The sequence below is a fragment of the Phycodurus eques genome, chromosome 18 (assembly GCF_024500275.1).
Source record: "Phycodurus eques isolate BA_2022a chromosome 18, UOR_Pequ_1.1, whole genome shotgun sequence".
Taxonomy (NCBI): domain Eukaryota; kingdom Metazoa; phylum Chordata; class Actinopteri; order Syngnathiformes; family Syngnathidae; genus Phycodurus; species Phycodurus eques.
The window spans coordinates 13,009,051-13,032,270 of NC_084542.1; the positions used below are offsets into that span (position 1 = coordinate 13,009,051).

A 23,220-nucleotide genomic window follows, 5' to 3' on the forward strand; every position below is an offset into this window, starting at 1 on the left:
GAGCACAAGGTAACATAGCAACGCAGAATATTTGCGGGAGTAATGCTTTTTTGTGTGGGGGGGAGTTCAGCATGCTTGGCCAACAAAAATGTGTGCTATCTGGGCTTTTTTTTCCTCTACACATTTTCTTTTATGCCTTTCTGCCCAAATGGCAATTTTTGACAAGTTGCCCTCCTGCATAAAATAAATAGCTTGCAAGATGTGAAGTAAATTCTATGATCAGAAGGTGTGTATCGATCCATTGTCATTATGAAGACAAAGCAGATGCTCCTTTAGAAGGACGGTGTTAGCAGGGTGCGACGCCCCACTGTGATGATGAGGATGAAGAAAAAACACCGGGTGTCAGGAGCTTGCTGGCTCGGACTCAGTAATTGATGTAGCGCTTCACCACACTGCTCTCCTGTCCAGAGTAGTAACGAAGTGGCTTCGACAAACTGCCCTGCAAGTTTTCTTAACTACGCCGCACAGTGCGTGTCATGAGCTCCGCAGTTGTCCTCGTCCGAGATCAATTTAGAGCTTCTGACATATGTCCTTCCACCAACTTAGTCATTCCCCTGGAGTGAGCATTCCAGGGCAGCTCATTGAACTGCGATGATTATGCATCGACACAAAGAGTAGAAGTCAATAGCCATGCCAATGGTGATGAGTTGGATTTGTACTTTGTTTGAGGCTGACTTGGAACTGTCAAATGGCACCTGTATGGTCAACATGCGAGAGGTGTAATGCGGCTTCTCCGCTGTCATTGTGCATTATTAGTGCATTCTTTGTACTAATGTACTGCGTCTATTTCTTTTTTTGCAGCTGTATATGCTACCCATGGCTTAACCTGGCTTCAACTTGATCGTTACTTGTGATGCTACATAAAAAAATAATGAATCATCAACTCAAACAAAATATATTTAGCCATAATTTTGTATTTTCTATTTTTGAATATTTATTTATACTTATTTTATGTTTTTACTGTTTTTTAATGTACATATTTGTAGTGTGTTTTATATATTTTTTTAAATATGTTTATTTGTGTCTTAAAGTATTTTAAGTGTGTTTTATATATATTTTTTTTACTTTTTTCATACTTCTTTTTCACTATTTTCCATGATATCAAACAGTGTCTTCTCACCAAAATTCATCTTTGGAAGTAGCCCTTCTTTATATATATAAAAAAGAAACATTACATATATTAAAAACATATTGTTAGATGAGTTTTATATTCTTAGTATTTTTTTAATACCTGATATATATATATTTTTTTCATTTCTTGTTTTTTCATACATTTTGATTCAATTCGTTTTGTCAAAATCTTTTGAACTATTCAACATTCCCTTATTTAAAAAATACACATTTTATATATTTTCCCCACATTTGGTTAGTTTTATTCATGTTTTTTTTTTTTTACCTAGATTGTTTACGTTATGTACAGCATAAGCTCATTCTCACTCAAATTAAATGCTAACATGCTGTATTTTGGAAGTCTACTGACCTTTCATCTTCAAAAAAATATACAGTATTTTAAAATATATTTGTCAAATTGATTAGATTTTTTTCACATGAATAAGGATTGTTTGAACTATAAGCAAAATTAAAGGTAACATCTTTCAAGGTACCTGTATTATATTAACACTTTATTTAAAAAAAATACATGCTCCGATATGTATTCATTTTGATATTGCTAATGTATTTCAGTATTTCATTCAATAATGCAAGTCGTGCATTACAGTGTTGAATGTAGAATGCTCGTCACACAAATAGGGCGTACATTTTGAATAATTAACGTTAGCATGACGGAGGAGCGTTTAACAGCATAAAGGGCACCCAGTGTGCAGGCCCTCATAAATAATGTTCAGTAGACTATCATATCTGCTACTTTATCAAGCGTTAATGAATCAGCGTGGATCCTAAACACACCATATGGATTTAAGAACTATGCGGGCGGGCGATATACAGGGGGCCAGGTTCAAAGAGTGTGTGGAGTCAGCATTATATGACACGGGCAGCTGAACTCAACCTCGAACGGCAATTATGCTCTTGTCTCTTGTTTGAGTTAAGGTCTTATTAAAATAAACCCTGTGTTGGTTGTCTTATTAAGGCTGTAAAGAAGGAGCACAGGCGGGTCACTGGAAAGACGGGGCGTCATGGTAAGACGGAAAGATGGACGTGTGCAGGCAGGCGCATCATATCGTTAACCTAGATAGCTGGAGATGTCTCGGATAGCAGAGCTCCACTCAAGCAGTAATCGAGCCATGATGAAAGCTAGATGGTGCCCCATCGAGCTTGTGATGCCGTTACCCGGGAAACCCCCGGAGATCCTGCTTCCTGTTAAGGGCCCTTGTAATTGGCTCCTCCTTTCATATTATTCACTGTGCTTCCTCCCCATCACGACCTCCCGGGCCCCTCCACGTCTCCTCGCCGTGCAGGTGTCAACCTATCTGAAGGCTACAAAGCCCTTCAAATGCTGCCACGTGGTGAAGGACAGAGATTTTTCAACCGCAACCTCCAAATTCTTGATGAGGTTGTTTTCCTCAGACCAACAATACCTGTGGATCAATACCAAAGCCATGTGACTGAAGTTCATTGAGTTTCATTCAGTATTCGTTGAGATATTTGGGAAAACATGTTTTTTCAAAACTGACACTCTTTTTTGTTTTTTTTTGTTTTTATTGTTTTAAATATTGCTAACTTCCAAACATGCTACAGGGTATCCCTGAAGTCTGGACACAGGCAAATGTGGAGTTATTGCATCCAATTCATGCGAATCGTGTAAAACACATCCACCTTTGCATCACAAATGTTGTAAATCATATTGATTGTTTAATTATCAAAAGATGGGGAAATCGCTTTCTGACAGTTCTGAACTCCTCCCTCACCCAGTGTCTACAGGCAGATCTGCATCACGGTCACAGCTTCCTGAAGTCCCTGAGGGAGAGGGCCGAGCAGGCTGCAAACTTCCTGAACGAGGCTGGAGCCGAGAGCCTAGGAGGGGAGGTTGAGGCGCGTCTTTCCCAGCTGGAGGAGTTGGCGGGCTGGCTGAGGACTGAGCACAGCTTCCTGGAGCGTGCGTCGCTGCTGGCTAAGGAGTTCCAGGAGCGCTATAAGGCTCAGGGCCAGTGGCTGGTGGAGACCAAGGGTTTGCTGTGCTTGCCGCCAGAACCCAAGGCCGAGTTTTACCAACGTAGGGGGCAGTTTACCAAGTACAAGGTGAAATAACTAATTTTGACTTTTAATTTGTTCGTTAGGGATTTGTTTCTACATGTTTCAGGATAATTGCTGGAAATGTGCAAATATATGTGTGTGTAGCGTTAAACTGTTTCCACCCATTCAGTTTTCCAGAACTTGGGCCTCGTGACACACTTAAGCCCCAACATGAGTTGTCCCTCACCCACTATAAAAGAACTTGAGTGCCTTCAGATATCTGGTGCAAATTGCAACTAGCTATGCCTACACACCGAAAATAAATTTTCCTTTCGGATAGTTGGCTGGCGTGGCAGCTTTTGATAGCCTTGTTGCCAGCCAAGAGTGCACGCATGTCACGCACAGGAAGACAGCAGAGTGAGGAGGGGGGAAATTTGTTTCTTTAAGTCAGACTTGACAGGCAGCGTGCGTAAGGAAATGCCACAATGCAGGAACGAGAGTATGAAGTTTCACATTTGCCACAAGCAATTTATAGAAGATGCTGGTGCTGATGTCCTCCCGCATTTAATTGTCTGATTGTGGTATGTCATGTGAAAGTGCGCGTAATATCCCACTACTTTTTCTGTATAGACTTGATTTGTACGGCTCTGATGCAGCAACTCATCGGCTTCTCTGTGTAAAATGAGACTTATTTACTGTGTTGTTTGCACTCCAGGCTCTGCTGCAGATGGTACAGGCCCACGACAGCTCCATCAGGTCGGTGGTAGAGAAAGGCGACGCTCTCCTGTCATCCGTTCATTACCCTTCAGTCCGAGACAAAATGAACAGGCTGCAAAAGGACTACACCGACGTCCGTAACACGGCCACGGTATGTTAAAGAATGAACCGCGATCAGGGTTTTACAATGTGACTCTTATCTGGAACATGTGTGTTTATCGTGATGTTGCCGCTTAGGCTCATGTGGCGCATCTGGAGGGCCAGGTGAGGGAGCAGGAAGCATACCACAACGAGCTCCAGGAGGCGGAACGCTGGTTGCTGCAGATGTCCAGCAGGATAGTGACGCCTGACCCCAGCGTGAGCCGCAGCCTGGAGGCGGCCACTCAGCAACTAGCCAGGCACAAGGTCACCAAAAAACAGCACTTTGTCTATGATACACACATCAATTACAGTAACCCCCCAGAAATTCGTTGTTGACTATTCATAAATTCCCTTATTCTTGTTTTTTTTTCTGTGGAACCCATCCCCAGCTATTTGCTGAAAAACCTCAAATTATTCACCTTTTTTGGGCACTTTTTGAAACACCCTAAGATGCGACAAGATGCCACCAAAGCCCTGTTTAAATAGGAATTGGTGGAATTGGAATAAAGTATGTTAAAGTGATACATCATGGATGAGATGCAATCTTTTTAGGGGAGGAGCTAAATTTGGCCTTGGTTGTTAGTGGAAGTTACAGAGTCTTAGCTGCTCATTCATTCTTTTATATTAATGGTTTTATATGAAGAAAACAGTGCTATTTTTCTTTATTAAAAACGTCACCAAATTTTTTTGGGGGGGGGCTGGAACAGATGAATGGGATTTTAATTCACTTCAATGAAAAATGTATTTGACATAGGAATACGCTAAATTGAATTACGTACTAGGTCACAGAATAAATTAAACCTGTGATTCAAGGTGTCACTATATATTCATGTGTCATTCAGAGCTTCAACCTTCAAACTTGAGCTTCATAGATCCCCTCATGCCCGTTTAATACCCTGCGAGACCACCTGGTGTGCCGTCAGTCTGTCGTGACCTCCTGTGTCATTGAACATCCCGACGTTGCGCCGTTACGCCGGCCCTGACCCGATGTCCCCTTTTGTCCTCCGCAGGCCATCATGGAGGAGATAGCGGGCTTTGAGGATCGCTTGGCAGGCTTGAAGCAGCGCGGGGACCACCTGGTGCACGGCTGCGACGAGCGCGTGCAGAGTCGGCTGAGACAGCAGGTCCACGCGCACCAGCAAGGCACCAGAGACAGCTACTCTGCCATCTGCAGCACGGCGCAGAGGGTGCGTAAGACGGGAGAAGGGCTTTGAAGCAGACAAATGGACTGCATATGCATGACCTTTTTTTCCCACAGCATTCATTCCACAACAGTTGATAATAGGACAGCAATAACAGGAATTAGGCCTCTATTGCATTAATATTTTACATAAGCAGCTTCCAGCTAATTTCTTCCAATTCATTTTTTTTTTTTTTTTTTTGTGCCTCATTTTAATTTGCGGGGCTTAATTGTGTTTATTTCTAGATTTCATTGCAGGATAAACAAATGAAGTACAGTATAACTAGTGTATATATTGCCAAATTTATATTTTTTCCACAAATCTATGCTATTGGTCCCCACGTGTGTGAGTGTTATTATTGGCCACGCAAGTATTAAAAATGGCTTGCTGTCTTTAACGATACAATGTCAAGGGTTCAACAAACATGCTGTTTCATTGGTGGGGGGTTCCTGAGAAGTGATTCTGCAATGATAAAGGTGTCGTGCAGGGGTGTCAAGCAAATTTTTGTCACTACACATAAGTTTGAATGTGATTGTTTAATTCTGAACACATCCACATCCCAGCTAGAAGCGGGTGTGGGCACTTGTGCAGCCGCATTATTTGAGTTTATTTTTCAATTACCCTCTCGAAATGAGCCATTTAGGGCATAGGCCACATTAATGGTGGAAAAAGTTTGTAAATGATTTATCTTTGTCTGATTGGTTTTATGTCACAAAAACCTGGCATTTGGACAGGGGTGTGTAGACTTTTTAGATCCACGCGACATGCCAAATGAGGCCACGCATGCACAGTCACACTCCACCAACATATCCGCGTCATTCAGTGGAGCCGCCAAGACAAGCACTTAATCCTAACCCAAAGTGACACCTAAACCGTCTCTTGACGACGCTCCTTCACCGCCAGCGCGCAGGGCACATCGGCGCCTGACAGCAGCCGCACTCTAGTCGGGACCCTCTCGCCAAAGGCACTAACTCAATCTGGCCATATTAATCTCCGTATATCCCCTGTCAACTCCACAGTTTTCATGCCTGCGCCAAATGACAGCCGCTGTTTGGCAGCCCTCTAATCCAGCGCCACTCCGCCATTTTGGCAACTTCCACTCTGTCATCATTACTGACCTCCCCAGATGCCATCAGCACCATTTTTTTTTTCAACGCCAATCTGGCATTGTGTGATCCAGCCACACTGCTGGCTTCTCCTCAATTTGTCGCCCCCCACACCAAAACCATCTTATCTGCCAACTGCGTTCCCGACGTAAGCTCTAATATCCTGCCTGCCACTTGCCACCATGCCAGCTTTGGAGCCTTTGCCAAAAAACTCCAGGAAATACGCCAATACACCCCCTCTCCTCCTTTCTTTCTTTTTTTCTTTGGGGCTCCCGTATTAACACTGTCAATCAGACATGGCTGTTTGGAGGATATGGGCACATCCACACATTCAACACCTGTCAAATATGATGCTGCACAACATCCTTCTTTTCATGTTTTTATCATTTAAAGTGGAAGTTTGCAGTATTAAAACTACTAGTCTCACTTCACAAATCCCTCCCCTCAAGTCTCTGACCAAAGCCACGCCCCTCATTTACATGCACGAGACGTAATGTGCACTGTAAACAAGCTGCCGTTAGCCACGGTTGCTACGTTCATAGTGAGACTTATTTGTAATAGTGTTACTCTCACACTTAATGTTAGCGGTTTGAAGTTTTATTTTTGGAATGTACAATCAATTAAAAATCAAAAAGAGGTGTGAACCTAACACACATGTTTTTGGAAAGTGGGGCGGTAGCCAGAGTAGGCAGACGTGCTAACCATGACGTCACCGTGCTGCCTGTTCATAAAGACATTAATCTTAATACCTTGTGAAATGGTTTCTAGGTATATCAGAGTCTGGACCATGAGCTACAGAGACATGTAAGTCTACAAGACACTTTGCAGCAGTGCAAGACTTGGCTGACGTCTGCTTCCCGGGAGCCAGAACCTCCTGCGCTGACCCCTCTTGGCCTGGAAGAGGTGCTACAGCGGGTCAGGGACACACACATATCTTAATTGATGTATCAATTAATTAGTGAAGTCTCTCAAGGAGATTGCGTCACTGTTGTGTGACCAGTGAGTTGATTTCCCCCGCCCCCCCCCCCCCCTCAGGTGAAGCAGGAACGGGCCCTCCAAGAGCAGGCCGGTACTTACCTCCAGCTCGTGTGCACCTCCTGTGACCTCTCTCTTCCTCAAGTGCAGGAGGTGGCTACAGCTGTCCAGCAGGTCAAACTCCAGGTTAGTGGCTAGATGCCTTCACAGCACAACAGATTGTTATAGTGAAAGCCTGTACTTAACAACCTTTATTGAGCCAAGGCACATATTTGACATCAGAACAATATCATGGTAAGAAAAAAAATAAACTGTAAAAAACTGTACTCATCTCAATGTGAAATCAGGGCATGTTTAGTTGAACACAAAGCTATGTTTGTGTTGTATGAATTGTAACAATTGGATATACCAGTTAATTGTACCTTCTGCCATCTAGTGGAAGAGCATTTAACTGTTATTCCTTTCACTATATGTCACTTGCATAGATAGATGAACAAAGATGTCCGTTATTTGTGGTAAATAAATTATAATTTGTTATTGAGATCGGGGCTGGCTCACTTGCATAAGACAGTGAGCCAGCCTAAGTACGACGGCAATTATGAAATAAAGTATGTCACAGACATAATAAGACACCTGGCAACTGATTGAAATTGTGAAAAAAAATGCATATGTTTTGCACGTAGATCGAGGAGCGGATGCTTCTCTGCGAGGACGTTGCTGAGAGCTGGAGGAGCGTTGAGGAGCACAAGGCAGATCTGGAGGTGCGGTTGAGAGAGACGGAGCAACAATTTGAGAACCTCATCAGGTGTCCTGCGGAGCTTGAGCCCAGAATTGCTCAGAACCAGCTGGACAAAGCACAGGTGTGCATAGTTTACTGACTAATCATATTTAACAATTTCAGAATAACTATTACTTGCGCTGGGGGAAGTATGTTTTTGTGTTTGTGTGTGAAATAATTTATGAATGAGAATGTTTTTACTTTCACTTCACACTGTAATTTTGACATTTATGTAGTGGTACAGTACTGTAAAATTCTCTGGATTGAGTAGCGAGCCTTGGAGAACGCTACCAGTTACCTATTATAACAGTAAGTAATTATGTAGAGTGTTATGTAGAGTATAATGTAAAAATCTGTTTACCAATTATAGAGCCTTGTGGAACACTGGCAATATCTGGCTCCAGGTGGGACCAAGTTCTATTCCTATGGCGATGAGGAACCCTAATTTGCACATAAATTGGAACGTGGTATAATCTAGTCGTCATAATTACAGTAAATGTTTGTATGCAAGACACTTTTATGTCATAAATTCAAAACAAGTACATTGGTAAATGAGCTTAAATAAAGGTATTCGGGACTGTCGTAAACCGAGGACCCCTTGTAACTTTCTGGCATCTTTAAAACTGCTGTTTGTATGAAATATGCCAAAAACTAGAGTTTTACTGCTTCCTGGTCAAGTAATTAAAGGCCAAGTTTCACCCAATACCTATCTGTCTCCTTATACTACACTCTTTCGACGTACTTTTTCCCTGAAGCCATCATGTTTAATCAGGCAAGTCAACTACATGATGACATGAAGTTAAACAACTGTCACAATCCAACTGCTTCAGGAGTTCCTACAGCAGGTGAGGGAGAAGCAATCCGAGGTGAGCCGCTTGAACGAGGTCATCGGTCAACTGACAGACGGACAGGACTGTGGTGCCCTGGAGGACGCGAGAAAGCTGCGCAGGATCTGGATCGAAATGGGCCAGCGTGCCGAGGAGCATGAGGCGGAGCGCGGCGAGGACATGCAGCGCAGCGGCGAGTACCAGGAAAACGTGGCCACCGTTGAGGAGCTTTTGCATCAAGTATCCAGGGAGTGGGACTACCTTGCCAGGTACCAACCATTGTTTTTGCATCTCTAGATACGAGTGACTCGGTTTACTCGATTACGTTTTTTGAGATTTGAACTGTCGTTGGATATTTTGCTTTGACTTGCGAGCGCTAACTTAAAGCTCATATATTATCTTGATCTAAAAACTGCTTTCTGTGTGTGCACAGAGCTGACACTGAAAGTACAAGGGAGCATCTAGAAGCTCTGAGGAAGTTGTCAAGCGATCTTGTGGAGCAGCGAGCAACACTGGAAGATCTCCGGGAACAGAAACAAGCCATCGTGCCTCGAATAAGCCTGCTAGACAAGGAACTGGTCAAACAACAGGTAAGATCGCTCCAATGAGATCCCATTTAAGAGTTGTGTCAAATATTAAGTTTTTTCAAAGATAATAATGCTTCGTTCAACTTCATCAGGTGGTTCATCTGGAGCAGCGCTGGGCCCAGCTCGAGTCTCTCGTCCAGCAGAAGATCCAAGACTCCTCTCAAACACTGGAGGATCTGACAAGGGTGGAAACCCAGCTGAGGGATGCCCGCGAGTGGGTGGAAGAGCAACGGCCCGCGCTCACCTCAGCCCTGAAGACCAGCCCGCCGCCCGACCTGGCCCAGAGTTTCCTGTTCGACCACCTGAGCGTGTGCGTGGAGCTGGAGGCCAGACAGCAGCTGCTCGCTCAAGCAGTGAGCGAGGCGCAGGCCGTGGCATCCAGGCTGGGGCTGAGTGAGAGGAAAAGCCTGCAGGAGCTGGTCGAACAAGCCCAGACTGAAGTGGAGGCACTGAAGGCTCGGGTGGCCCAAAGGAGGAAGTACCTCAGCAAGGTAAACGGATGGAAATTATATCCTATAGGACACCAAAAACAAATAAACAATCAGTTATTCATATGCTGCTTGAGCTCAAGCTGCTTTACTACATTCATTGTGAATACTAAGAAATGCTTTTGCTCAGCTAAATGACACTGACGAGCCACTTTAACACTGGTTAATCCATCACAGCCTATCATAGTACAGTGATCAAATAGCAAAAAAAAAAAAGTAATTTACAAGCGCCCCCCCCCCTACCCATAATGTTAATAATTGCCTATATCAATAGTTTAAACTGTAAATATACCACAAACTACGATCCCATATCATTTACACGAAAATTACCAACAATCTTATGGTAAACTTTAACACACACAGAGCAGCATCATATACAACAAAAGAACAAGAAAATATTTAAACACTAAAATGTTCAACCAAACTATACAGCACATCATTATTTACAGGAATCTATTATTTCCTGCTCGTGGGCTTAGTAGGGGCCTTTCTCAACCTTACTTTTTCTCAATCACGCTGGATTTGTATGCATCAAGTAGATCTCAAATCTATTAAACAAAATCGCTTAAGAATCTGAGATGGCAGTGGTGCGAAAGATGAAACGCAATATAATGAGGGTTCACTGTATTTCAGAAACAATATGGGTTTGGACTACGAAAAAAAAAATCATAAAAACCTGCTTGCCCTGAATGAAATACTTGAGATTGTAGGAATCCGTTACGGAATGGTGATGCTATTATGCACCTAAACCATTTCGTATTTGTCATTGTAAAATAACTCACTGACACAATTATCTCCACTTTTCTTTCTCCAGGCCTTCACAGAGAGGACTCAGTTCCTGCAGGGTCTTGGCCGAGCGCTCTCATGGGTACAACAACAAGAGAGCAAGGCCCTGATAGATGACCACATTGCGCTCCTCCCGGAAGACCTGGCGAAAGAAGTGGCCGCGTGTCGTAGCATCCATAGCAGCCTTCGGGCCTACCAGAGGGAGCTTGCATCTCTCTGGGTTCAAGGTCGGGAGCTGGAGAGGGACGCGACGGACAAAGAGCGAGCAGAAACCCTGGCAAAACTCCAGGAACTGCAGGGGGTCTTTGAAACGGCCCTCCATAGAACCAGCCAGCGTGTTACAATCTTGGAAAAAGCCTTGACGTCCAGGAAGTACTTCCAGGTTGACCTAAACAAGACTTGTCACTGGCTCAGACAAGCGGAAGCCATCACCTTCCCCGAAATCAACCTCAGCGACATTGAGGACAGCTCGGAACTGCAAGAGCATCTGTCGACGTTTCAAAAGGTCCTGGAACAAGCGTCGGAGAACGAGAACCTCCTGCTGATCGTGCAGAGGATAGGCCAGGAGATCCTTCCCACTCTCAACGAGATCGACCATTGCTACCTGGACGAGCGGCTCAACGCCCTCCCCCAGCAGTACAACGGCATCTTGGCGCTAGCCAAAGACAAAAAAGACAGGGTCCAGCAAGTAATCCTCGACAGGAAGGAATTCAGCACTTTTTTTGAGGTGACTCAAAGCTCCGTGGAGAGTCTTCAGGAGCAGTTTGACAATCTGGAGAAGAAGACTATCAGTGCAAGTGAAGAGGAGCTCGTTTGCTTAATGAATGACTATCGCAAAATAGATGAAGGTTTAGCACTGATTAGCAGTGCAGTAAGAGAAGTGCATTGTAAAAATGAGGGCTTTCTCAGTTTGGGCCACACTTACAGAGCTGAGGAGACATGTCAGCTGGTCCATCTTCACAGTACGTTGAAAAGTAAAACTAATGAGATGCTTAAACAATTGGATGAGGCCTTGAAAACACTCGTGGAACATAACACACTACTGAACAGCTTTGACCAGGAACTTAAGTCCGCCAAAGACGACCTGGTCACACTCAATTCGGACAAAGAAATAGATGTTATAGATAAAATTGCATCTCTTTATGCCTTACTTGAATGTCTAGATGGTATTTCCTCACAGGCCAAAGAATGTTGCCAGCAAACCGACAATCTGGGCTTGAGGTTTGACCCCGTTGCCTTACAGAAAATGACAGCCAGGCATGAATCGGTGCAGTCTTTGCACTCAGATGTGAAACGCTGTATTGAAGAAAGCCAAAATGATGTCGCACAATACGAAGACTTCACAAGGGAGATGGAGAAGATGTCAGAATGGCTGACAACTGTTGAAGACATGCTGAAGGAACCACTGACCTTAACAGAAACCAAAGTTGAGAAGGTGCAGGAGAAAATGCGGAAAGCGAGAATCATGGAAGAGGAGGTGGAGAGCAGATTGAGGATAACGGATGCATTTTTTAGTCGAGAGGAGCAAAGATTTCGCAGTGGAAAGGAAAACGTTCCAATCCACGTAGAGGAGAAACTGAAGGATCTGAGGACACGGGGAGCTCATGTCCAAAAGGAAATTAGACACAAACAGGTAAGTCAAGGCCATTTAATATTATTTGTATTGTAAAAATTTACAACAAAAGTTATCACAAAGCACTTTGCATATGGAGCAGGTGTAGAAGCACGTTCCTCACACATTTAGAAACCAACTCAACCACCGGTCTTCTACATAACGTAGGTGACTCTGGGTCGAGATCTCATTCTGGTCCAGAAGCATCAGTCATCACTGCAGGCCATGCGGAAATGTCTGGATTGTGCGGCTGATTTCCTCCAGCATACGAGCATAGGCGTGGAACTCGAGCACCACGCAGACTGGGTACAGAACCTGGAAGAAATCAACGCCCAGGACAAGAATTTGTCAGCTTTCGTAGAGGAGATGATGACCATGGAGCCCCCTGTGGACACACATGTGATGAGCGAACTCAGAGGAGAAGTTGAAGCCTCGCAACTGCGGGGCACAGAAATCAGACAGCAAATGGAGGCCTGCAGAGAAGTTCATGAAAGGTGTTGATCTATCCATCATCCCACTTTCTATAGCACTCGTCCTCATTAGGGTCACGGGTGAGCTCGAGCCTATCCCAGCTCATTCATTTACGACAAATAATGTATCTTTGTTCAGCTATCTCTGCCAGTGACGTGTACAGTAGTGGCAGACAGAACAATTAAATGCTCTTAAAGGTACAATTGACCTGTTGCCATTCATACAAAAATGTAGATAATAAAAATTTCATATTTTATAATGTCAGTATGTACATTTATGCCAGGTTCTTTTTTTTTTAATTATTTTTTATTTTTTTTAGATGTGCCTCTCTCTGGGCCTCCTTCCAACACGAGAGAGAGAGGTTGGTGGAACAAATGAACGACACGGCGAGCAAGATGGCCGCGTTCGCCACGGCGAAAGCTGACAGTCTCCAGCAGGCGGAAGATAAGTGTGACAAATACAAGGTGGGAGACGCACATATTAAAGATATTAAATGTTGCTTCCCACACTTTTAAAGCAACCCACTTAGAAGCTGTTGTTTCCCTGCTGCAGTCTCTGGTGACTAACGCCGACCAGCAGGAGTTCGCCATCATAGCACTGAAGGAGAAGGCGGCCGAGTTAGAGCAGCTCCTCACCGATTCCGTTGTGGCCATCGTCAATCGTGCGCTCTCGACTCTATGGCAACGCTGGAGCAGGCTCCGCGGTGTGGCAAGATCCCAGGAGAGGGCACTGGAGGACACTGCGCGGGAATGGAGAAACCTATCAGAGAAGGTTAGGGGGATATACTGTAGCTGGACCAAGACCTTAAACTGTGATACTGAAGCTATTCGTTAGCCTGTATGTCGTTTCCCATTATGTGTTAGCATTAGCAACACAAGGTTATGTAGTTGTTTTAAATTCCTTTGGTTTTGTGTTTAGTTTGACAGTAAACCTAAACTAGGAGTGCCAGTAAACAGTTTGAGGCCTCTTTTTTAAAACTTTTTTTTGCCATCTGCCATACTGCGGCTTGTTGTGCAATGAGTTGAGTTCACTGCCACCATACAGTGCTCATAACTCAAGTTTTTGCTCGCAAGTCAAAAAACAAATTGGCTGAACGACTCCTCAAACCCTGAAAAACTTGTAAGTCGGGTCACACGTCCCCTCTTTAAGTCTTGTGTTCCACAAATTAAATAGTTTTTTGTACATATGGTATATTCCCTTGTTTTTCCATGTTTTCATGTAGTAATCGTGGTGACTTTCCCACAGCAATGACAAAACATTTAACCCGTAAACCATTCTAGAAACCCTTGTCCCACTTTGCAACCTTGCAGCTGACAAGCACTGCTAAACCTGCTCCTCTTCCTACTGATTTGGGTCAAACAACCCCAAAACCAGTGATGTAACTCCAGGCTCCGGGCCAGTTGTTTCCCCCTCCGGACCACAACTCGTATCATGCAGCCTCTCCCCGCTATTTTGAGCATGAACACATCAGCTGTCAAGAATTCCCACAAAGCACTACGCCTAAAAGGGAAATGAGGTCAAAATGAGGGGACGGCTACTTCCTGACATGTGGCACTTTCCTGTTGTACCTCTATTTTCAATTGGTGCTTTGTTTTAATGGCCATGATGTAATTCCATGCACTAGAGTCCAGCCGTCTTCTGTCTGGCTTTCATATAGAAAAAATTAACATGTGGGCTTTGTTATTAGTGAAATTAATGTAAAATCCTGCACCTCATTTGCACATGCAAAAGCTGTTACTCAGGATAGACATCATCTCAAAATTAAAAAACAAGTAATTATAAAATGCAGTTTTTAAATGACTATTAAGGGGGAAAATTTCCAAACTTATCTGACCCTATGTGAAAAAGTAATTGCCCGCTAAACCTAATAACTGACTCTGGCACTCTTGGCAGTAATAACTGAAATCAAGCATTTGTGATGAGTCACTTTTCTTTGCACAATTGTTTTCACATTCATGTTGGAGGGTTTTTGAGCATGAACTACTCATATAAAGTCATATTATAGCATCTCAATTACTTGTTCACATCAGCGCAGATAGGATTTTTTCCCCTTGAGTAAGATTAAAATTGACTTGTTGATCCTTTAAGTGTGATATATATGCTCAAAGAAAATTGGAAGCAAGTACTTTTACTATACTCACAGGATACATGGTCGTAATTCGCATAACCATGACAGTCTGATTATATGAATTCTATATTACGTTAGGCATAAACTTGTTATACCTGGTCCTCAGATGGAAAAGGCGCGCTCCATCTCAGCAGACCTCCACAGCCGCATCCCAGACAGCACTGTGGAGAAGGCGGCCACCAGGGCGGCCCTCCAGAGCCTCCTAGAGTACCATGACTCCTTTGTCCTAGAGGTGGAGAGGGAGCAGTCCATCCTGGCTCTGCTGGGGCAGCATGTCCGGGGCCTCAGAGGTGATGAAGAGGAGGAAGAAGAGTTGCAGAGGAAGACAGAGATTGGCCACCAGGAAACACAGTGCCTGCATGAGATCAAAAGTATGCAGGAACAGTATGACAGGTGGGTGATGCTGTATAATGTTGTATTTATTGGTATCCTAGTGGTATACACTGGATTCATGTGTTTGTTTAGTCCAGGTCTGCCAAACACATTTTTTATACAAGGCCAAATTGTTCGCAATTCTTGGGTTTAAATGGTCTCCGGTTCAATGGTTCAATGAAAAGCATGAATGATCTTTGTGTACTTTTTTCAATAAATGGGAGAGAAATGGCAATATAGCAAGTTGCAATAAACAGTTAAATGTGAGAAATTTTGCTGCATGACTTGAATGTAGCGTCGTCTGTTGAACAAATTGTAGTCAAATTTGAAATCCTATCATGACAGATTGAATTCATTTAAGTCAGACTAGACTAGTAGTTAGCATCACAGGTATTTATATTAGGTATAAAAAATTATTTGATTTGACTTGAAAATGTTTTACCTTCTTTTGTCTTCTCAAGTCTCGTGTCCCAGGTTCAGGCCAGCAGAATGCAGGTGCAACAGGAGTTGAGCGAGAGAGAGGAGGTGGAGAGGGAGTTGGTCTTGGTCAAAGGTTGGATTCAAGACACTCGAGGCTTGCTCCTGAGCCCCACCGCCGACCTGGACACTCTGTTACAAGAGCTGGAGGTGCTTATAAATACCAACTCATGCACACATATCCGCAGGAACCAAAGTGTGCCACTCAAATTTCTGCATTCCTGCAGACGGCACACTGTGGGCTCATCAGCAGACGTCAGAGCGTGGAGCGCGTGACGGAGATGCAACAGTCCAAGTACCAGGACCTGCAGGCGGGTCTCCCCTCGGAGCTCAGCATGCAGCTGGCGGAGGTGACGCTGGCTCTAAGCTCCGCCGAAGATCAGGTGAACACCTGTACCAGCAGCACTGAGCCACTTGTAACATAACATAAGTCACGCATTTCACACAAATGTAAAATCCTTATCAAGAGTAAAACACAATGAAGCACTAACAATGTCAACATGTATCTGATGCATGAATCTCACTGCCTTTAATAGAAGTCCACTTCCATCACAAATTCATGTGTACATTATTCTTCTTCTGTTCTTACCAAAAGTTAATCCCGAGTGTCTTTGTGCCGTGTGCTCCAGGTCCAGGCCAGAGAACGAGAGGTGCAGCATACACGGGACGTGAAAGAGGACTTCAGCTGCAGACTGAAGGACATCGAGGCCAAGCTGAAGACCATCGCGTTGAGATTTGAAATCAAGGGCGCCAGTATGGAGGAGGCTAAAGAGGAGAACAGGGTAATCAACCTGACTGATTGAATAATTAGCAAGCAATTAACCCCTGTTAAATTAGCTATCCATTGAGCAGATATTACTTTAATGAGTGTCAAAAGGCTGAAATGGCACAAAGTGGATTCTGCCCTCAACTGCATATTCGCGGTTCAATATTCACAAATTCACCTATTTCAGTTTTTTTTTTTTTTTTTTCTGCATAACCTATCCCCAGCTGCAGCATGTGCAGTTTTTGTGCTTTCTCTACAATGGCCTAAGATCCCACAAGATGATGTCAAAGCCCTGTTCAAATAGGAAAGTAGGACTGTACAGTATTTGGTGTCAAGGAAGTACTGTATGTTGAAGTGATACATCGCCACTGAAAGAGCAGCTTTGTATGTCAGGGAGGAGCTACGTTTAGCCTGGATTATTTGTGGAAGTTACGGAGGGTCTTTGCCACATTTGCATGTCCAAGGACAATTCCAGTGTATTTTGTTCGGAAATGGTGAATTGCGACTAGCCAGGCATTCACTGTATTCCAGTTTCACCTAATAAATCCAGTTTCCTCCTCAGATTCTCCGTGAGGACTGTGAGTGCTGCGCTCACACCCTGGCCGAGCTGGGGGCGGCTCTGCAGGAGTTCGGCGAGCAGAACCCTCTGCTGTCCAAGCAACTGGGTGACGTAGTGACCAAAATGGCCGAAGCACAGCGTCACGCCACGCAGCAGGTCCAGCACAGAAGCAACAGGCTAAAGAAGGTCGGTGCTCGAAGCTTGATGCCACGACACTGCAACAGCTTCTTTCCTCTGGCCATTACCTTCATAAACAGTTGACATCATTTCATAATGACATGTTGCCATTTTGCACATATCTATAGTGCCATTATTACTGTATTCATCATTGTGCGTCATTTGCACAATTCTGTTGTTCATCTTACTATTGCACACTTTATATTGCTTCATGGGTCCCACAAGATGGCGACAAAGCACTTAAAAGGAAGCAGATCATAAAGCCCAAACATCATGCATCTACCATGTACACAATCATGAACCCATGTTACATAACGTAAACCACTCTAATTGTATTATTCAAAACAAACAAAAAAACTTCACGAGGCTCATCACTAATATTACTGTAGTTGGCATACTAGCCAAAATTACACACAAGCAAAACCTGATGTGACATCACACATGGGGAAGGGTGTTAAGTCATTAATCTCACCTTTTGGCATTTACACACAATAATAGGCGTTAGGGAATGCAGGCAACTTGTATTGTGCTGTGTGTAGACTACACGGGTTATTAGTGGCTGCAGAAGAGAAACAGAAACACTTTTGCTTTCACTTTTGCACAAGGTGCATTCAAAGACCGCCAACAAAACAGTCATCAGTGAGTTAAACCAAATGACAACACCAAGTAATACTTGTTGTCTGAGCACAAATACAGCAAACAAACTAGACCTTCAGAATAAGGGAATTCACGAATGCCGAAATACAAATTGCAGGGGTTCACTTCAAGACTCCAACCGTAGTAATCCCCATGCATTTTGGGGCTAAATTTTTGTTGTGTGTTTTAACTTACATGGCTAGTGAAGATGATTCTTATTTTGAATTAATCCTACGTTCTCCCCGTGTTGTCTTTATAACCCTGAGCAGGCAGAGAAGCAGATGGCGGAATATCAAAGCGTGAAGGAATTCATTTTGTGTTGGACCGAAAAAGCGGAGACTCTGCTCTCTGGTAACATCGTCTGGAGTCCAATATCGCAACTACAAGAGCAAATTCGAGCATATCAGGTGAGTCTTGACTATGACATGAATAATTGAAACCTCTAATCTCTTTGCCAAAACAAACAAAAGACTTCATCCTGTGTCAATATCATAATAAGGCACAAATGTGCAGCTAATTAGAGTCCCTTACTCTCATTTCAAGCTGAATGACAGCCTGAATAAAGTGTTCAGTGCCTTTAATTAGCACCATTTGACAGCCCTAGAAGTCTCCTCCCTTTCGCTCATGTAATTTGCGCGCTCGGGTCAATAGACGTTGCTGAGGGAGTGTCGCGGTCTCCATGGCGACCTGGAGGCCCTGGCAGAGCGGGAGGCGCAGTTGGGGGATGTGCTGACGACCAAAGGGTGGAGCCAGCAGGTGAAGCACCTCAGTAGACGCACGGAGGAGCTGCAGGTGGCGGTTAAGACTCGACTGCAGAACCTGCAGGATGCTGTTAAGGTAAACGAATGGCCTCCACCAGGCCGGCATGATCGTGATCGCAACCTCACTAACACTCTTAACCATTAAGAGGTCTTTTAAAACAGTGGTTCTCAAAGTGGATCGCGTGGGGCGTTCGTAAAACAATTTGCAAAAAAATACTATGTAATGTCATTTTCAAGTAGTGCGTACCTTCTTATGGGGAGCGGTGCACCAATAAATCAGTAAGTAAGAAGGTGTGAAATGTTGCTGCATGCTTTGAATGGTGGAAAGTATCGCCATCTGGTGGACAGATCTAAAAAACATAAGCTCAATCATCTTCCGTTCCACTTATCCTCACTAGGGTTGTTCTGAATTAAAATCTAAACGATTGCATTAATTTTTTTTAAAGATAAATGCGGGATTTAAAAAAAATCTGTTTCAGTGCTTTTCAATAGGGACATTTTTCTGTCACAAATGTGTCTGTTTTTTAGGGGATTTACAAGCTTTCAGGCTAATTTAAGGTACAGTGATGAAAATTCCAAGCATTTTTAAAGATGAATATTCTCTGGACAATCCATTCAACACATGCAAAAACGGATTAACAGTAAACAACTTGATGTTAAAAAACGTCACAAGGCTTTTTGGCGAAAACACCACATTCCGTCTGCATGTCAACAGTGCCGCTATGTGGCGGATGCAGGTACCAGCATGATTGACTACGTAAATTTTTTTTTTTTTTTTTTTTTAATCAGTTTATTTGAAAGGGGACAATGCAATTTCTTGAACCCTTTGGCAATGAGTCGTGTTCCACAAATCTGATATCCATAGAAGTGACTGTTTACATTTGCTTGGTAGGTAGACAGGGTCAATCTGGACACATCAAACCACATGATCCCTTTTCCATTTTCTCCATTTTATGATCTGTAGAAAACAGAAGCCTCTCTCCCTCGTTACCCTCACTGTTAAGTGGTTGTCTTAGGGCTGTGCAGCTGTTACAGTCCCGCCATTTTCTTCCAACAATGAAATCGCAAGCAACTCAATGGTTTCATTTACAGTATAGCTTTAATTTGAGGGATATTCGATAACACTTTTTTTAGACTGATACCAGAATTACGATACAGACTACTGATACCACTGGTACTTCTGGTACATACACACATGATGATTCTCCGATGTGTCAAACCGCCACCGTGTAGCGGCAACTACTGGCAAGGAGGATTTACTCAATGTCAGATTTTATTTTTGCCTTAAGTATCATAGGCTGGTATTGGCAGCCTTCACGAGTGCTTCATATTTGAAATAGACCGGTTTCAACCTGATACCGACACCTGGTATCAGTACTCATCCATCTATATTTAATTTATAGTAAAAAAAAGAAAAACACAACCAGTAGGTTATCGTTTACGTCCACATCACAATGACTTCATATATGTTTCCTCAGGACATGTTGCGTCTGGAGGCCGAGGTGAAGAGCCTCCACGCCGCTGTGGACCAGATCCAAGTCACCCTGGCCTCCCCCGACATCAACAGGCTCAGCCTGAGAGAGCAGCTCACACAGAGACAAGTAAGGACAAAACACCACAACATACGTGTCACTTACCGTTGAAATACACAAATCCGACTCCTCTCCCTCAGCGTTTGTTGGCCGAGATGGACGGCTTCAAGCGGCAGGTGGCGGCAGTGCAGCAGTGTCAGAGCGCCCTCCGGCTTCCAGAGGAGGTGGTGGCAGCTCTGGCCGTCTGTCGCACAGCACAAAGCCTGCAGCAGGAAACCACCCAGCTGCAGCACACCACCATCCAGCAGTGCAACATCCTGCAGGTATAGGGCACGTAGCATCTGTATTTTTAGTTTATAAAAAAAAAAAAAAAAAAAAGTCATTTAGTGGGTTTAAGATGTAACCCAAATTTGTACGTAAGTCAGAGTGCAGTGTAGTCTATTGGTGAACTACGCTAACCAAGCATAATTACAGTAAATATTTGTTCTCCATCCCATTCATTTTCATACAATCATGCTAACAAACCATCCATTAAGAATAGTTCATGTATATTTACAAGCGTCCTTGCATCCTTTGAAAAATGCTATGTACAATCCTGGGCTTATTTACCTTTAGGCGCATTGTGGTGAAGATTACTCATTAGAGGAAGGGTCCTTGGAGACTGTGGAGAAGACAAACAACTCGAGTCTCAAAGACTAAATAACACCATTTCTATGTCATTTCTTCTCTAGGAGGCCGTGGTGCAGTATGAGCAGTATGAGCTGGAGGTGAAGAACCTGCAGAGGTTAATAGAAGAAGCCCATCGTATCATTCAGGATCGGCCCGTCTGCACCAGCAACATTCAGGAACTCCAGGCACAGATACACCACCATGAGGTAAAACCATTACTTTATGTGTCATGCGAGCTGTAATGCATGTTTTGGGAATGCGGGACGTCGTCGGAGCACCTGGAGAAAACTCACACAAGCTCGAGAAGAACATGCAAAATCCATGATATTGAAAAGCAGAGTTTATACAACTGGGCAAGATTTCTTCATAAGATGAATCAGGGTTGTGATGTTTTCAAATCAGAGCATCCTCAAAAAGAAGAAAAACAGGAAGTGGATTTCCTGCACTGTTCTATCTCAGCATACGGTTACAGGAAACACTTGGACTAGCTAATCTTTACAAAGATATTATAATGATTTTAATTAAAAAGAAGAATTTTGGTAAGGATGGTGGATGAGTGGTTATTTACTTATTTATTTATATTTAGGGGGCACTACATAGTGAGTTTTGTGTTGTGTTGTTCAGACTCCAATTCGTGGCAGTCTTTGCGATGGTTCGTTTCACTTGCGGTATTCGAGCCCAACTTTGTGCACTTGGAAAATGATGCGGTAGTTTGATCCCCCGCTGCGGGGACTCAAAACGCCAGGCAGGGAAGCAGAGAAACGGATCCGATTCTTGGAAGCGTGTGATTATATTTGATGTTATTTTCAGCCTTTTGCCTGCCTGGCTTGCTTGCGACCGAACTCTCTCCATCACTGCGGCGCGCTGATGTTTGCGGTTGGCCTCTTAAGCCGAGCGCCTCGCATCTACTGCTGGCCTAGTTAGTCACGTGACCTGATTATACGTGCATTGACCATCTGCGGCGCTCAGGGTCGAGGAGGAAGAGGAGGAGGGGTGTGCCGCCGTTCACGCTCTCATACCACAGTTGAAATCTGACACCATCGTTGTCACTCCTCCAAACGCTCCTCGCCTGCTCCCTTTTGTTAGAAGGAATCTGCCCCGAGGATTGGCGGAGGAGGGAAGATAGGGGGAGGCAGGCGGTGACATCACTTCCTGTTTTTCCCTGCACTTTTTGAAAGGTCTGAGGAATTTTTAACACAATCTCTCTCTCTCTCTCGCTCTCTCGCTCTCGCTCTCTCTCTCTCGCCGTCTCTCAACCAAACCTCCTTCCTGTTGGCCCGACCGCGGCTCTGAGTCATCTGCCTGTTCTCTGCTCTGATTGGCTCAGCGATACAGAGGCGAGAGTGAGGCAGAGCTTTTCTCTTTCTATACGAACGCTCAAAAAAAAAAAAAAAAAAAGCCAGAGGTTGGGAAGGGAGGAGATATGCTCCGTTTGCTCCTCACAGACCGGCGTCTCATTCAGCATGCCAGCGCAGCCTTGCTAAGCAGGAACTAGTGATCCACCCTCTCCTGACCCCCCGCGGTGGGTGGCTTCTGTGTCCCGCTGGGTATGTTGTGACAGGAGCTGGCCCAGAAGATCCGCGGCTACCAGGAGCAGATCGCCTCGCTCCACTCCAAGTGCAAGATGCTGACGGTGAAGGCGAAGCACGCCACCATGCTGCTGACGGTCAGCGAGGCGGACGGCCTCTCGGACGAGCTGAGCGACGACGACGTGCCCGGCGTCGGAGGAGCCGGCGACAAGCAGCTTCCTGCGCACCCCTCCGTTGTCATGGTGAGTGGCCGAGCCCCCACACACATTTTGGGTGCGTGCGTGTGTGTGTGATGGCATCATATACAATACAACCTTAATTTCAAAAAGGTCAGTTGTTCTTTAAAAGTAAACCTACAGTATGAGACAAAAGTCTTACCACCGTATTTGTTCCACCAAACTTGAACCTTAAGTAATGTCATTGCTCCTCCCCATTCACTGTTTACTGTTTCAAAATGGTCTGCTTTGAAAACGCTCGTCAAAACGACAAATTCAGTCAGGGCTTAACTTCATTCAAACTCCAAACTTAACTTTGTTTGTAAGAACTTTATGTCTGTCGTATCCATAGTGAAATCTTGCAAGAAATGTTCTCCTCCAATGGAATAGTTATCCAGATGAAATGAGCTTATAAAAGAAAATATTGTTTGGTTTTTTTCTGAAAGCAAAGAATCCTCTAACTTATATACTATGATAAAAATGTTTTGAGAAGAATTTACTTTTCTCTCCCAATTAACAATGGGACAGCCATCTTTATGAGTATATATATATATATATATATATATATATATATATATATATAGTGTCATTGTTTTTGAAA

The 23,220-nt window shown here is 44.0% G+C and overlaps 1 protein-coding gene across 20 annotated transcripts in view; it reads left to right on the forward strand.

Annotated features, from left to right (window-relative positions):
* The window catches only part of syne1a (spectrin repeat containing, nuclear envelope 1a), a 141,143-nt gene that overhangs the window by 76,454 nt on the left and 41,469 nt on the right, over positions 1 to 23,220 (forward strand). For 18 of the 20 annotated variants that reach the window (XM_061703709.1, XM_061703711.1, XM_061703702.1 and 15 more), the window contains 25 exons: positions 2,869 to 3,195; positions 3,845 to 3,997; positions 4,084 to 4,251; positions 4,998 to 5,174; positions 7,043 to 7,189; positions 7,310 to 7,435; positions 7,933 to 8,109; positions 8,858 to 9,123; positions 9,288 to 9,444; positions 9,534 to 9,932; positions 10,744 to 12,348; positions 12,496 to 12,821; positions 13,118 to 13,262; positions 13,351 to 13,569; positions 15,033 to 15,319; positions 15,760 to 15,925; positions 16,003 to 16,158; positions 16,405 to 16,557; positions 17,104 to 17,286; positions 18,183 to 18,320; positions 18,565 to 18,750; positions 20,153 to 20,275; positions 20,347 to 20,529; positions 20,938 to 21,081; positions 22,437 to 22,646. In XM_061703709.1, coding sequence (XP_061559693.1) covers positions 2,869 to 3,195; positions 3,845 to 3,997; positions 4,084 to 4,251; positions 4,998 to 5,174; positions 7,043 to 7,189; positions 7,310 to 7,435; positions 7,933 to 8,109; positions 8,858 to 9,123; positions 9,288 to 9,444; positions 9,534 to 9,932; positions 10,744 to 12,348; positions 12,496 to 12,821; positions 13,118 to 13,262; positions 13,351 to 13,569; positions 15,033 to 15,319; positions 15,760 to 15,925; positions 16,003 to 16,158; positions 16,405 to 16,557; positions 17,104 to 17,286; positions 18,183 to 18,320; positions 18,565 to 18,750; positions 20,153 to 20,275; positions 20,347 to 20,529; positions 20,938 to 21,081; positions 22,437 to 22,646 — 6,321 coding nt within the window. Of the gene's footprint in view, positions 1 to 2,868; positions 3,196 to 3,844; positions 3,998 to 4,083; positions 4,252 to 4,997; positions 5,175 to 7,042; positions 7,190 to 7,309; positions 7,436 to 7,932; positions 8,110 to 8,857; positions 9,124 to 9,287; positions 9,445 to 9,533; positions 9,933 to 10,743; positions 12,349 to 12,495; positions 12,822 to 13,117; positions 13,263 to 13,350; positions 13,570 to 15,032; positions 15,320 to 15,759; positions 15,926 to 16,002; positions 16,159 to 16,404; positions 16,558 to 17,103; positions 17,287 to 18,182; positions 18,321 to 18,564; positions 18,751 to 20,152; positions 20,276 to 20,346; positions 20,530 to 20,937; positions 21,082 to 21,856; positions 22,054 to 22,436; positions 22,647 to 23,220 lie in introns of those variants that run through there. The other 2 variants (XM_061703704.1, XM_061703720.1) reach the window with 2 other exon arrangements.